At 46.7% G+C, this 16,154-nt stretch overlaps 1 protein-coding gene across 2 annotated transcripts in view; it reads right to left on the minus strand.

Annotated features, from left to right (window-relative positions):
- The window catches only part of Pde4dip (phosphodiesterase 4D interacting protein), a 199,746-nt gene that overhangs the window by 126,720 nt on the left and 56,872 nt on the right, over window positions 1-16,154 (minus strand). For both annotated transcript variants that reach the window (XM_076574651.1, XM_076574649.1), the window contains exon 4: window positions 3,300-3,410. In XM_076574651.1, the coding sequence (XP_076430766.1) occupies window positions 3,300-3,410 (111 nt within the window). The remainder of the gene's footprint in view (window positions 1-3,299; window positions 3,411-16,154) is intronic.

Raw genomic sequence — 16,154 nt, forward strand, 5'->3', positions numbered from 1 at the left:
TTGTCCAACATGAGAGAGAAATCAATCTAAGTATAGCAGCAGACGGCGTCAGACCTCTTGACTTTCTGTGTGCTGCTAGGCATGTGATCCTTGCTGTCCCTTCACGACTAATTAATCTTCCTAACCTAAAGAAGCCATCATGTAAGTAACAAGCATGAGCATAAGATGAATTGTTGTGGTCGTATTATAAAGAGTCGAACCGCTTTTTCATTTTTTTAAAATACCGCAGTAACTACCAGCAAGTATATAATGGTGACCCTCTCGTAGAAATGTGACATTACCCCCGTTTACAAAGCAGCTGATGGAAACTGTGGCTTCTTCATACAGCAAATGAGTCCCAGTGCCTGCAGCTCTATCCTGAATGTCAGTTCCCTGGCGGCTGGAGCAGGTTTGCTGAAGGGAAGCAGCTTGTCAGGCCGTTGCCTGGTTCTTGGTCCGGTGTTTCCTGAGTCCCTGGTTCTTCTACCAAAGCAAAACTTGCCTGGTTTCTATCAATCCCTCACCACTACACACTGGGATAGATTTCTTTTCACCTATGATATTATATCATTAAAAATGGCAAGCTAGGGGGCTGGCTCAGTGGTTAAGAGCATTGGCTGCTCATCCAGAAGACCAAGAGTTCAATTCCCAGCATCTATTCGGCAGCTCACAACTGTCTATAACTCCAGTTCCAGGGGATCCGACACCCTCACACAGATGTACATGATGGCAAAACATCAATGTGCATGAAATAAAAATAAGTTAAAATTTTACAAATTGGCAAGATGGGTATCGTGATTCATTCCTGTATTTCCAGCACTCAAGGGGTTGAAGCAAAACAATCACAACTTTGAGGCCAGCCAAGGATACACACTGAGATCTCGATGTGTTCTACCTTCCAGATAAAATGAACATTTATTCGAAGTCTTTTTTTTATTTTTTTTATTTTTTTTTTATTTTTATTTTTTGGTTTTTTGAGACAGGGTTTCTCTGTGTAGCTTTGTGCCTTTCCTGGAACTCACTTGGTAGCCCAGGCTGACCTCGAACTCACAGAGATCCGCCTGGCTCTGCCTCCCGAGTGCTGGGATTAAAGGCGTGCGCCACCACCGCTCAGCCTGAAGTCTTTTTTTAAAAAACAGGGTCTCATAAGCCAAGTTGGCTTCCAAGATCACCTTGAACTTTATACCCTTTGCCTCCACCTCCTGAGTACTAAGACTATTGGTATGCACCACTATGGCCAGGTTATACGGTGCTAGGGATCAAACCCAGGACCTCATGGATGCTAGGCAAGCACCTCACCAGCTGAGCTGTCTTCTCAGCCCTTAACCCAGCCTTTAGTGCATGATTTCTCAACCTGTGGGTCGCGACCCCTCTGGAGGTCCCTATCAGCTATCCTGCATACCGAATATTTACATTGCAATCCATAACAGTGGCAGAATTACAGTTGTGAAGTAACAATGAAATAATTTTATGGTTGGGAGTCAACACAACATGAGGAACTTTATTAAAGTGTCGAAGCATTAGGAAGGTTGGGAACCACTGCTTTAGTGGTGTCCAGTAACTGTCACCAACAGGGAAGAGGAATGTGACAGGCAGGTTGGACAACAGCTGGATGAAATAGGGAAACAGGAAACACATCCCCGGAACCATATGAAACAACGGCTGCCCGCCCACTGTGTTCACATAAGACCAAATGGAGACAGGTCACAGTTACCTGCATGCCATCCAATGGCAAGATGGAACCAGTAAAAGGATTGTCACCTCTACCTGTGACTTTGTGCTGTGACTCCCTCCCCTAGACCCTGAGGCAGCTGCCATAATCCAGTGAATCACTTTCCCAGAGAGAGATGGTGCCCTCTCTCATCCCACACAAAGCATTTCCTGAAGCATTCCACCTTTGGCCAATAAAGAGCAGAGAATGAGGCCGAAGGAGTCAAGCGGTAGTCACCTGGTTGGGGTGAAAGAAAACCCTTACCCTCCAGTGATCTACAAGTTGCCCCTTCTGCCCCACTTCGGGGACAGTTCACGGAAACACTTCCTCCCGCTACACGGTGAAGAAATTAGTTCAATAGTTCTACGCCGAGGCCCACACTACCATGCATCCTCCCCATCTGCGTTATCAAGTCATCAAGTCCCCTGGACCTCTGGCAGCTTCCCAGGAGACACACTCACTCACTATGCAGCCATAGAAAAGGTAACGATGACCCTGGAGGAGGTCTCAGGGAGAGGAAGATTAAAAGATGGACATTCAGAAAAGAGGGAACAGACTAAATCTTCCAGAATTAACAGAACATACCAACTGAATCTACCAAACACTGAAATCTCATGGATATCACCGCCAGCCCCTCTCAGATTTAGCAGTCCAGATTAACAGAATTGACCAAAGAATCATGGAGGTCTCGCAGAAACAACATGAGGTTGTTTCTCAGATCCAAATGCTCCCCAGTGGCTTCCATAGCTCCCAGCCTTCTCGGGGCACAGTAATGCTTGTGTAGCTCTCTGGTGCAAACAGCTGGGCATTTAAAAGGGAGCTTTGGTCAAATCTGTGGCAACCAGGCACCAGACACCTGCCCTACTTCAGATCCTCTTGCCCAGACCCTAAGAGGCCTGAGGAAATCAGTGCAGTGAGCAGCCAGGAAACTCAATCCTTGTAACCCATCAGGACTTCAAGTCCTCTTACCAACATGCTGTCTCATCTCACCCCGAGCTCTGCCAACTCACACACACACCAATCAAGGCAGCCCTGGGTACCTGGGAGGTCCGGGCTCCCTGCTACCTCCTCCGCTGTTCCTGAGTACCCTCTTTTTCATTCTAGGGCAAACAGTCTAGGATTAAAATGCCTCGCATTCTGTTCCAAACGCGTATCTGTCTGAACACCTTCAAAGGAAAACACGGATTTCTCAAGAAAAGATTTATCCTAAGTGGTTTCTTCACACCACCGTATTTCCTCCCAAGACCCGGAGCTGGAAAAGGCCTTTAGGAGAATGTGTCGTGTGAGTCATTTCCTCCACGCTCAGTTTAAAATGCAAATCTCTGTGCTTCCCCATCCAGCCCTCAACTCGGAGTTGTCTGTGGTGCACACAGAATCCACATTTTAGCCCGGCTGTGTGGAAACAGGGTTTGGAGGTTCTTGCTTTACACAGCCCCTTCCCGCTAAAGAGGAAGAAGGAGGAAAGCCGGCCCCAGAGAGGGGAATGGGCTGGTCCGAGGTCACGGGGAAGCCCTGTTCCTCGGAAGCTCCGTCCCTCGGGCTGAGCTAGACAGGCAGTCTAGACTAGCCATCCCAGTTGCGCGCATCCCCCTGCCGCACACTCACTCACCCGCTTGTAGACGTCTTCCCGGCTGGCCTCATACTTCTGTTGCATGCGCTCCTCCAGGAAGTAGATGCGCAGCTTGAGGCTGAAGTTCTCCTTCTTCAGGTCATTGAGGTGCTGGGACAGAGTGCGATATCCATTAGACATGGTGGGCGACCCATGGGGAGGAGCATGCCCAATCGCCCCCGTCACCCCAGGAACACCGTGCAGCTTTGCCGCGGCATGGAGCTGGCGGGCTGGGACGCTGCTGAGGCTGCGGGACCCTGGGGGCTAAGGCGACATAGCCCCTGATGGTGTGCTCCAGGACCTGGGACTGGGCTCTCTCTGCTCTGGGTGCTGGAGCGCAGCGCGCTTTCTTTTTTTACCCCGGGGAGATATTTGCGGAATCCCTGACGGAGGAACATGCTGTGTGAACTCAGACACAAGTGGCGGTAACCTGACTCCAGGACAGAGCTGTCACCCTGCCCCTCCCCCCCATAAATCCCCCCTCCCCGCGCGCCTCCAGGCCCTAGAGTGGGCAGTTAGCTTTTTGGAAAGAGAGGGACTGACCCCCTCCCCGCATTCCCGGAAATGGGAAGGGGCTGGTTAATATGGTACTGGGTTGGCAGACAGAAACAAGAAATAAGGTTGCTATCCAGAGAGCGCATGCCCACAAAATGACCCACAGAAGAGTGGACAGAGCCAAGCAGCCTCTTTCTACCAGGTGCAGATCTTGAGGCGCTACCGACCAGAGAGGAGTCCAGTTCCTTTAGTGATCCAGAGCTCTGCCCCGACCAGTGTCCTCCAGTCTTTCTCCCTGTCTATTTTCAGTCCCAGGGCTGTGGGTTCATAGCCTTTATCCCCATGCTCTCTGCTCCCTGATACACACCACACACCCGAAAGAAAGAGTGAATCTTGGCTGAGTGGGATCGTTGCAAACTGTTTTTCAGTGGAGCTTCCGCAGAGGGAGGCCCAAGGGTTCCTCCCGCTGGGGAATAAGTGTAGTCGTCCTTGCGGGGGTGGGGGAGGGGGGGTACAGGGAGTAGCGGCAGCCGACATCCCGGAGACCAGAGATTTCAGCCACTCACTGGTTCTTAACTCCCGCACCTGCCTAATGGAGCCAGGCCATCATCACCAGATCCTGCTCCTTGAGTGACAGCTGCAACGTGAGCAGGAAGTGTTATTTATACCACATCACATGGGACTTTGAAGGTGACTGGGAGACAGCCCCAAAGCACTGATCCCAAAAGAGGTTCTTGACTTGGTAATACCAAGCTGGAAAAATTACTATTAACATCTGAGATAAAGGACATCTAAAATTTTTATATTTAATCCAAGCACCCACTTCTTTTCCAACCTACCTACTTTTCGTTTTTTCCCATTCTTTCTGGACCTTCATAATGATCCCAGTCAACCTTGGTGCCTGTCATTATCCAGTATCCAGAGGTTGCATACATAGCTGGGCGTTGGAGGCGCACGCCTTTAATCCCAGCAGTTGGGAGGCAGATCTCTCTGTGAGTTCCGGGCCAGCCTGGTTGACAGAGCAAGTTCCAGGACAGCCGAGACTACAAAATGAAACCCTATCTTGGAAAAACAAAACAAAACAAAAACAAACAAAAAACCCAACAAAGGTGAAGAGAGCCATACCCCCCCCCCCCAAAGAGCAGAGTGGCCACACAGTTGGTCACATGATAAGGTGTGTTCTATGCTGTAATCTTTCAAATCTGTGTCTTTCAAACTTTTTATATTTTGCACTGAAACACACACACACACACACACACACACACACACAACTATTCAATTATGTATTATAATCTGATATTTTCTATTTCTCTTTCTGGAAGTGACCTGCTTGCTAAATTGACTTACTGCACAGTGGATAGATAAATCTTAACCTGTAGTTTGAAAACCATTGACTCTAAGGGAACCCAGAACGAAGAATGATTAATTCTGACTGGGAGGCTAATGGAGAAGGCTCTGCCAGCAACGGAACTTGCCCTTAGCCATGAAGGATAGAAAAAGTTTGAGCAAATTAGGTGGCTTCAGGAGCGCAGAATTAGAACTGTGCAAGGGAAGAGTCTATTTTTCTAAAAAGAGAAGATTGTAAGAGGGGGACATGTGTCCTATCATTGTAAGCCAAAAATACTTCACATTAAAAAAAATCTACTCACTTAAAAAGCTGCACATAAAAATTTTACATGTTCATTAAATCCTTAACTTTCATTGAGAGTTAGTGACGAGGAGGATAAACGTCAAAGCTCAACACACACTTTTCTGAGGCACTGTGGTTTGGTCCTGTAATCCCAGCCTCTTAGGAGGCTGAGGCAGGAGGATTACTGGTTTGAGACCAGCCTGGACAACATAATAAGGCTATGTCTCACACACACCAACACACTTCCTGATTCTAGTTCTGTTATTAAATACCTGTGTGACCTGAAAATGTCCTTCTCTAGACACAGAGCCCTCCTCATGTGGAAAATGAAGTGGCTGGGGACAGAGTGATCTTTAAGCCTTTTTCTGGTCTAAACTCCTGAGGGGTGATGGCTATGGTCACTTCCCTTTGCTCAAGGTGGGTCAGATTGGCAGATTGTAGTTAGTATGTGGTTAGGCTTTGGCTGTCTACTGGGATAGTTGTTTGTTTTTTTTATCACATACAATAATTTCATAAAAAGATTTTAATTAAGGAAATGGAAGTAGGTAAGGATACTCTCCTGCAGATGGGATTTTCCTGCAGGGTATTTCCATTTCCCTTTTTCCCTCTTTCCTTCTCTCCTGCCCTTTCCTGTGGCGCTCGGTTGATTTGTTTCGTATGTTTTGTTTTGGGCCAGTTCATTAACGTCATCACTTATATGATGGTAAGTCCTTACCTTTCTGAGTTTTCTCTCTCTCCACACTATCTCCCCCAGAGAGTTTAATCCACTTCTAGTGCTACACTTTTATCTCCTGAGCGACCTCCCGGCCTTGGTCTTCTTGCTCAAGACCTAGCCCCACACACCTAATGTTTCGCTAGAGAACTCAACTTACTCTTCCCATCCTCACAACAGATTTCATGACAAACACATCTGCATGAGTCCACCCATGTCTACGAGACTCTGCCACAGCCATCTGCCCTTCAGAGCCAAGGAAATGCCTTCAGAAGTCAGATCTTGTCAGAACCCTTCATGGGCATCTCATCCATCTCTTAGGCTAAAGAGAAAACGTTATCACATTTGCTTAAGACATCCCACTTCTTTTCTTTCGTTAAGCCTCAGTTGGAAATCCCTAAAAGAAGAAGTCACACCTTCTCTACCTGGCCATCTTTCCTTTCTGACCTCCCAGCAAGGCAAACACTCACATCACCAAGTGTTCATACGGGGCCTTTTGATGTTGCTTCTATCATCTGGGTGGATTACTGAGACTATGTAGAATTATTTGACTTTTCATGTAAACTCGAACCTCCCCAGTTATCTATGGCCACCCTAGTAAAGGGCCACCGAGTCCCATGTCTGCTTTTTCAGCCTCTGTAGCCACGGAAAAGCTTCTGCAGTCACACTAACCCAGCAGTGCGGCTACAGGCTGTCTACGATGATTTCCACCAGAGCAGAGTTGTCTGGGGGCAGGCAGGGAACGGTTTGTGCCTTGCTTCTCTTAGCTTAGCATCTATAAAGCACTCCCTAAATCGTCTGTGGTTCATGAATGGGTTAGCTTGCCCAAATTTTCCTCCTAATGTCGATTTTAAGGGGGTTGACAGGCCCCAAGAACTTCATACTTCAGACACAGAGGGCTAGGGCACACTGCCCCCTTCCTCTGGCCTTATAAGGAATACACCTCAGCTAAATGTGCCCTTCCTCCACGCCTTCCCTGACTCCCCTAAGTCAACTAGCCTCTTACTCACCGCTCCACAGTGTAAGACACTGTCCGTCCCCTTCCCCCAAAACCGGAAAATAGTCTCCATTGCTCCCCTGGACGGTGGGAAACCCACGCCATTCCCTTCAGACCCCAGCAGTTTCTCCAGTGCTAAATAAATCTTGTGACCTCAAGAAAAGAATCTGCCTCCATGTCCCCTGTTGAATTTGAAACTTTGTAAGGGTTTGCTTTAATAGTTCCAAAGAAATCACACTATCTTAAAATGGTAATTGTAGAAAAATGTTATTTTGTTCACTTACCTTCCTAAGTTTATATGTCCAGGAGAATCTCTTCCATGAGGTTTCTATTTGCCCCACGGGTAGAAATCTCCACTTGAACATGAACATCTCATACTTGTGATATCTAAAACTGAACTCCTGATCATTTCTAGAAAATGCCCTTTCCTCGTTGGAGCCCACTCCAATTTGCTGCAACTCAGGATTTGCAGCTGGTGAGGCCAAAACCTCTAGTCACTCCTGATATTCTCTATCACATATGCCGTTCCATGCGTCTGCAAATCCTACGGTTTATAATACACATGCATTAGAAATATATATATATATATATATATATATATATATATATATATATATATATTGCAGATGCCCTATACCACAGCATCTCCACTGTGTCCCGGATCCTAGGACTTCTCCCCCGAGTCACTTGATAGCTCCCTCCATTGGTGTCCCTGCTTCTGCCCTGGTTTGCCCATCATCTACCCTGAGCACAGAGCCTGTGTGACCCTGCTGAAGTACCCCATGTTGCCCTCTACAGGAAACTGCCCCATCTAACTCCACGTAGCCAGTGATGGTGGTTCATCAGCCCGTACAGCACAGGCCCCGGCTGGTGTGGGGCCCAGCTCCTCGCCTCCCCCGACTCTGTCCTTTCCTTTTCTGTACTTCCCACCTACAGTGCTGTTCCAGCCACACTGGCTCCTCTTGTTCTTTTTCAAAAACAGTAAAGAGCCTCATTCCTCGGGGCCGCTGAGGTGGCTGGTCCTTCAGTGTGGTGTGTCCCTTCCCTAGACAGCTGCTGAAGCTTCTTCCTACGAAACACGTCATTTAAAACTACAGCCCACCCCACGCCTCACCCCAGTGCACCCTTTGTTTGAGGAGTCCATTCCACTATAATCCCTTAGGTTCTGCATTTATCCATTTCTCCCCGTCAGCATGCGCTTTCCAGGAAAAAGCTGGGATGGCTCTGTTTTATCACCAGGATCAAAACACGATGCCTAGTATACAGAAGGTGTTCAATAAGTGAGTGCTGAATAAAAGAACAGACCAAGAATTAACTTACTAACTTCTCTGTTCTCGATGGGTTTGATTATAATAAAATTCAACCTGTATCCCTGAAGGCATTTCTCCTTAGAAACAGGTTGTTTTATACATAAACCATTCTAGCAAACTCATGTTATCAGTGCAGAATCTGGACGGTCTATGAGAGTTCTAAATTGATATGGAGTAATGTGTAAAAATTATAACCCAAGGCTACTGCGAACACCACAGATAGGAAGAATGAAAGGAATTAGTCAGGGAAGGTTGTCCAGGAAGCTTCCACAGAGAAGGGGCGCTTTATCCTTAAAGGAAGAAACGAGTGTGCATGGACTGAGGCAGCTTGGGGAAGCTGAACAAGAAGAACACAGAGGGCTAAGGAGACTCAAGTCCAGGGCCCCCACCACTTGGGGAGAACCCTGCTGGGGAGATCTTGATGTCAGGTGAGGACCCAAGAGTTTTCTCCTTGAGGCAGGTCCTGGTTCTCCATGTGGACAAAAGATGAAGAAAAAGTGGGTACAGAAGGCCAGGAACTGCACATCACAAGGCTGTTTCCTTTTTTCCTTTCTTTTCTTGCTCACCCTTCTTTCTTTCTTCCTTTCTTTCTTTCTTTCTTTCTTTCTTTCTTTCTTTCTTTCTTTCTTTCTTTCTTTCTTTCTTTCTCTCTTTCCTTCCTTCCTTCCTTCCTTCCTTCCTTCCTTCCTTCCTTCCTTCCTTCCTTCCTTCCTTCCTGACTTCCTCCCTTCTTTCTTTTTTGTTTTTTGTTTACTGCTTTTGTTTTGTAGCTTTGCAAGCAAAATCTCGCACACTGGGTGTATCCTTGACCTAGAACATCAGGGCCTCCAGGCCCGTGTGTCTGCAGAAGATCCACAGGGCTTTCGATGTAAACTGCAGGCTCTTAGCACTTCCACTTAGATCTTCCTGTCCCCAACAGCACACTTCAGATTCTTTACTCCTCTTTCAAAACATTCTCCTTCTAGAAACAAATGGCCCTCCTCTGCTCCTTCCTGAGTTTCTTCTTTCACATCTTCCATAATATATTAGTCCAGTCTTGAAATAAGACTGTAATAATGACTCCATCAATGCCAGCAGTAGGAAGAGAATTACCAGCCAGCTGTCGTATGTCATGCTCCATTAACATAACCAACTGTCAAGTCAGTCTTTAAAAAACTCAGCTTGACATTTGCTTAATCATATTCAGACCCCCCAGATAGCTCCTGTAATGGAATTGCTTGAAGACATATTATTTTGTTAGCAAATAATACATAGTTCCTCTTCACTAGAGTTGATTAATCACCCAAATAGACTCATTCTTTTTCAACTGTAATATAAATTCTATAATTTAAATGCAACTAACTGGATGTCAGTGATATTTCGTATTTTGTGTTGTTTGTGAGGAAATGTAGCTTTAAATAAGTTTAATTGGAAAACCAAGGAAAATGTTTTAAGAATCCCTATGTGATGAATTTGAAATTTACCTAGGAGATAGTCCTATGAGGAAGTTTCCAAAAAGGTTTAACTAAAGAGGAATGTGGGAAATACTACACCCCCTGAATGTGGGAAATACTACACAGCATGCTAGGGCCTCAGACTGACTGAAGAAGAACAAAGCAGGAACCGGCTGAGCCGTTTATCTCTCTGCTTCCTGCCTGTGGGTGGGATGCAACCCTCCACCTCAGGCTCCCGTCACAGCCACAGCTGCCCTCCTTGCCTCTCAAACCGCGAGCCAAACCTTTCCTTCCTTCCTCTACTTCTTGTCAGCTAGTTGGTTAGGACAACCAGAAAAGCACCTGCAGACCTCCGATAGCTAATTATCCATGTATTAAAAGATAATGTATGATCACATGAGATATATCCAGATGGAACAGTATGGAATTGTGGGGGGGAGGGGGGGAACCAATCACCTTTGAGCCAAGGACAGCTAGGTTCAGATCTGAGCTCTGAGCTGTTTCCTAACTGTGATTTGGAGGAACTTGAGAGAAGTTGAAAATGAGGGAAAAAATAGGTGTTATGATACCACAGACCGCACTTCCTGCAGCTGGGCTCCATATTGCACAATTATCAGGACCTCAGTCAGGACACCTATGACCTCGATGAGCCTGTGACACACACCTGTGACTAATAAGGAACTTCCTCTTCTGCCTCAGGCCTCCAATAGCTTTCCAAATTGCAACTTTAACTGTAAGTAATTACCCTTGTGCCCTGGGGGGGGGGGGGGGGGGGAGAAACGGACCTGACTGGAACTGTGAATAAAACAACAAAGTAAAACAAAAATCCCTTTCTCTATTTCCAAGATGAGTACACCAAAGTCAGCTCTCAGAAGATTGTACAGAGTTACCACATGACCCAGAAATCCTTTCTTTGTTACATATCCAAAGAACTAAAGACAAACAGCCTCAGAGAAGCAAGAACATAAGGCCCACCGCAGCACCTTGAATTCGAGAACATTCATAATGTCCTTGAACTGACCAATGCATAAGACACTTAGGATGTCTGTATAACAGAACACTATTCAGCCATAAGAATGAAGCACTGATGGGTGCTGCAACATGGGTGAGTCCTGAAAGCACTGAACTGATGGGAGGTGGGCTCAGGAGGCAGGATGCTGTGAGACGTCCCTGCAGGAAATGCCCAGAAAGGATAAGTGTATGGGGAAACGAGACCAGTGGTTTGCATGGGACAAGGACAAGGGAAACAGAGAGGCTGTGAGGAGCATGAGGCTTCTTTCTGGAGTGTAGGTGTGTTCTGGAATTCGGTAACCATGACAACTGCACAATCGGACTTGTACACCGTTCAAGGGTAAATTTTGTGTGGTACTTAAACTGTGTTTTAATAAAGCTGCCTTTCCAAAGAGAAGAAAGAAAGCAGAGCGGGGAGGGAAATTTGCCTAATTCTTTGTGTTTCAGAAATGATTTTTTACTTTATCACAAATAAATTCATTTGCTGGTGATAGCTCAACTCAACTTACTAAGGCACGTGGCTTACAGAAAACAGACAGTGTCTAAATGGTAAGTGTGCCAGGGCTAGAGAGGTGGCTCGGTGGTTAAGAGCACCGACTGCGCTTGAATAGGACCTGGGGTTTGGTTCCCAGCACCCACATGGTGGCTCACAGCCATTTGTGACTCCATCTTCAGGGAACCCAGCACCCCACTCTGGCATGTGAGGGCACAGCATGCACGTGGTACCCATACATAAAATCAAAATGAGTGAATATTAAATGGTTAGTTAATACCAGCTAGACCACAGGCCCTAACAGAAAGTCTACCTAAGTATCCTAAGTGGCCTTCAATACCCTTTAGTCATGATTATTAAATTTTATCACAAAGTTTTTACCATAATCCTCAGATAAAACAACCCAAAAGACAATCCACTCAACATTTGGACTCAGTGAAATCATACCCACGGGGCCATCCCCATGAACACGTATGCCGCCTGCACAGGATTGACAGTCCAAGAAGGAAAATGTCAATCACAATCCTGCAACTTGTTCCTGGATTCCTCAAACCCTTTTACTGCAACATCAAGTCTCTGTTTGCCATTCCAGATGCCAGCTACAAATGCTACAAGGACCTGGCTTTTTTCCTTTGGGGCTGGACACGTGCTCACCTATGTTCATAGCAGTGTTATTCATAATAACCAGAACCTGGAAACAACTTAGATGGCCCTCAACCAAAGAATGGATAAAGAAAATGTGGTACATTTACACAATGGAGTATTACTCAGCGGTTAAAAAAACAAACAAACAATGACATCATGAAATTTGCAGGCAAATAGATGGAACTAGAAAAAAAATCATCCTGAATGAGGTAACCCAGACCCAGAAAGACAAACACGGTATGTACTCACTCATAAGTGGATATTAGCTATAAAGTAAAGGTTAAGCAGGCTACAATCCACAGTCCTAGAAAAGCTAGGTAACAAGGAGGCCCAAAGAGAGATGTATGGATTTCCCTGGGAAGGGGAAATAGCAGAGATCTCCTGGGTAAACTGGGGGATGGAGGTATGGAAACATGAGGGATTGGGTTGGGTGGGTTGGGGGCAGGAGGAACAGGGAGAATAAAGAGATATCTTGATGGGGGAGCATTTTGGGGTAAGGGAGAAACCTGGTGCTGGGGACACTCCCAGGAACCCACAAGGATGACCCTAGCTAAGACTCCTAGCAATAATGGAGAGGGTGCCTGAACTGGCCATCTTCTATAATCAGATTGGTGACTATCCTAATTGTCATCAGAGAGCATTCATCCAGTAACTGATGGAAGCAGATGCAGAGACCCACAGCCAAACACTGGGCTGAGCTCAGGGAGTCCTGTTGAAGAGAGTGAGGAAGGATTGTACGAGCCAGTGGGGTCAAGGTCATGACAAGGGAACTCACAGAGACAGCTGACCTGAGCTCATGGGAGCTCACTGACTCTGGACTGACAAATGGGGGCCTGCATGGGACCGGCCAAGGCCCTCTGCATGTGTGTGACAGTTGTGTAGCTTGGTCTGTGTGTGGGGCTCCTGGGAGTGGGATCAGGAACTGTCCCTGGCACTTGAGCTGGCTTTTGGGAACCCTATCCCCCTGCTGGGTTGCCTCACCCAACCCTGATGCAGGGAGAGGACCTTGGTCCTGCCTCAACTGGGTGTGTTCTGCTTTGTCGCCTCCCAGGGGAGGCCTGCCCCTTTCTGAATGAGATGGAGGAGGAGTGGCTGGGGGGTGTGGATAGAAGGGAGTTAGGGGGAGGGAATGAGAGGAGAGGAGGGAGGGGAAACTGTGGTTGGTATGTAAAAGAGATGAAAAAAATTAATAAAAAGAAAGGAAAAAAAACAGATAAGAGATTGAAACCTCCCTATCATTCCTGACGCTCCAGAATCATTTAAATACTAAACTATTAAAATCATTCCATTGTCTGCCCTACAACTCAGAAACACACTGATGCCCACACTGGGCAGCCTTTTCTGGAAATAGCCAGCCTGATGACAGGAGTGCGCATGGATAACCCATCTTGGACAGCACCCTCACTTGCATAGAGGATGAGGATTCAGACAATGTCCCTTACGCCATCCCCCACCATGGTCACACACCCATGCCACTCACAGTCCTGGAATAACAAGGTGTCATCATTCCCCTCACACTAGAGCACTGGGGACTATAATAAAAACAAAAACAAAGCCAACAACTTCCCTGACCACCAGAAATAGATGGTCTATCCAGAAATAACGCTGCCAGAGACAGTTAAGTGAGCCACACGGCCGAAGTGACAGGTGGGCTGCAGTGATCGGCCACGACCCAAGGACTCTTTGGCTCCACACTAGATCCTCTACCAGTTGAACCCCGCCAGCACCACCAGGACTTGAGCAGTGTCCACAGTGGGCTCCACTCGGAAGGATCGCTTGCTGAGCGTCTGCCATCCGAGGGAAGCTACCAAGCAGTGGTCTTGCTTAAGCCTCAAGATGGTCAGTAACCTTGGGGCTGGGAAGGTGGCTCAGCGGGTAAGAGCACTTGCTCTGAAAGCAAGAGGACCTGAGTTCAAATCCACAGAATGCACATAAAGACCAGGCAAAATGGCTGCACATGCGTGTTAACCCCAATGGGGGGGGGGTCATTGGTCAGCCAGCCTAAGTAAGCTAGCAAGCTTCAGGTTCAGTAAGAGACCCTGTCTCAAAAGTAAGGCAGAAATAGGTACCCAACATCTTCCTCTGCCTTCTGTATGGATATGCATGTGTCCCTGCACACACACACACACACACACACACACACACACACACACACACACACACACACACAGAGAGTGAGAGAGAGAGAGAGAGAGAGAGAGAGAGAGAGAGAGAGAGAGAGAGAGAGAGAGAGAGAGAGAGAGAGACTCACATACACACCCCACCCCACATCAAGATTTCCAGTTGCTCTCTTCTTAGCAGCTGGCATAAGCTAGCAGGGCATGCCTACTGTGTACCAGGCACTCTGCTAATCCCCCTATCTAGTAATGAAAAGACAACGTATTTTGTGCTATTACATAGCTCAGCTTCTAACAGCAAAGATGGATTTGGAACAAGTGACTCACTCATACATTAGAGAGAAAATTCAAAATACTTTGCGAGTGTGTGGCCGCAGGACAATATAGTCTGGGATGAGAACGGGGGATGAGCTGGTGATGGGTCACTGCTAAGGTTTGAGTGAGAAACGTCCCCCACAGGTGGCTCCTGTGCTCGAACACCTGGTCTCCGGCTGGGTGGCGTTGTCTTGGGAGGTTGTGGAAACTTTCGGACTTTGGAACCAACAGGAGGATGAAGATGTAGGACAAGAAGGGAGGAGCCTGAGAGCTACAGGCAGGTTCTACTTCTGGCCTGAGCACTCTACTTTCCAATCCACTGAGAAGTGAGCAAGCAGCCAGCCACATGCTCCACCTGCCATGGATGGGAGAGCCTTCCACACCTTCCCTTCCCATCATGATGGACCAAATCCTCTGAACCGTGAACCAGAACTATCTCTGCCTTCCTTATGTCAGGCATTCATCATAGTCAGGAGAAAACCGTGACAAGTCTTCTTACCCTTCACTTGTTCTACAGTCAATTAATAACTTTCAATTTCAGTACTTTTTAAAATTTAGCACACAAAGTGTTAGGTTTCACTATGAATCTTGTCAATTCTGTCTCTGAAATCCCACTCTTTCATTGGTTTTCTCGTCCCTCTGCTGGTATCACCCCGACTTTGTCTCTTCCATGTCTCTCTGCCTCTAGATTGCAAGCCTCCCACTCAGACTCCATGAAGAAGCCAAAGAACCTTCTAAAAGGTGAACCTGAATTCAACGGCTCCCTGGTAAACCATTTCCAGCACTTCCCGGTTGAGACCGGGTAAAATCTAAAGCCTTTGGATAACTTGGAGGCCACATCAAAATTCCTGTTCTCTTCTTCAGTCTCAACTCTTCTCCACATTCCTTGTCTTCGTGCTCCAAGGGTGTTGACTAACTGGAGTTCTCCCCCTCATCTGCAGCCTCACTCACAAAACTCTTCTGCATGGAAAATTCCTCACTGGTCTGCTCACATTCCATATCAGTCCCTAATCTGCCTTCCCAGAGAGTAGCCCCAAAGAATTCAGGCACAAGGCCAGTTAGTTTTCCTAGGCAAATGTCACCTGATTTTCAAATGTGGCAGGAACTTGAGCAGCCTTCTAAAGGCCATTATTAAGGTCAGAACAATCAATCAACCAATCAAAAGTGTCACTAAACCTAAATAAATCTAGGAAACTGTATAAATAGACACTTTCTGCTGTGGGATGGTCTGTATGTCAAATTGCTCTGATTGGTCAATAAATAAAACACTGATTGGCCAGTGGCCAGGCAGGAAGTAGGTGGGACAAGGAGAGAGAAGAATTCTGGGAAGCGGAAGGCTGAGGCAGAGAGACACTGCCAGCTGCCGCCATGACCAGCAACATGTAAAGAGGTCGGTAAGCCACCAGCCACGTGGCAAGGTATAGATTTATAGAAATGGATTAATTTAAGATATAAGAACAGTTAGCAAGAAGCCTGCCACGGCCATACAGTTTGTAAGCAATATAAGTCTCTGTGTTTACTTGGTTGGGTCTGAGTGGCTATGGGACTGGCGGGCGACAAAGATTTGTCCTGACTGTGGGCAAGGCAGGAAAACTCTAGCTACAACTTTCTAATAGGACAGATCAAATGAGGAAATTTTGTAACTGCAACTAATCAAAATACTTTATTTTGGTTCAAATCACTTATTTTGTTTCAGT

The sequence above is a fragment of the Peromyscus maniculatus genome, chromosome 6, assembly GCF_049852395.1.
Source record: "Peromyscus maniculatus bairdii isolate BWxNUB_F1_BW_parent chromosome 6, HU_Pman_BW_mat_3.1, whole genome shotgun sequence".
NCBI lineage: Eukaryota > Metazoa > Chordata > Mammalia > Rodentia > Cricetidae > Peromyscus > Peromyscus maniculatus.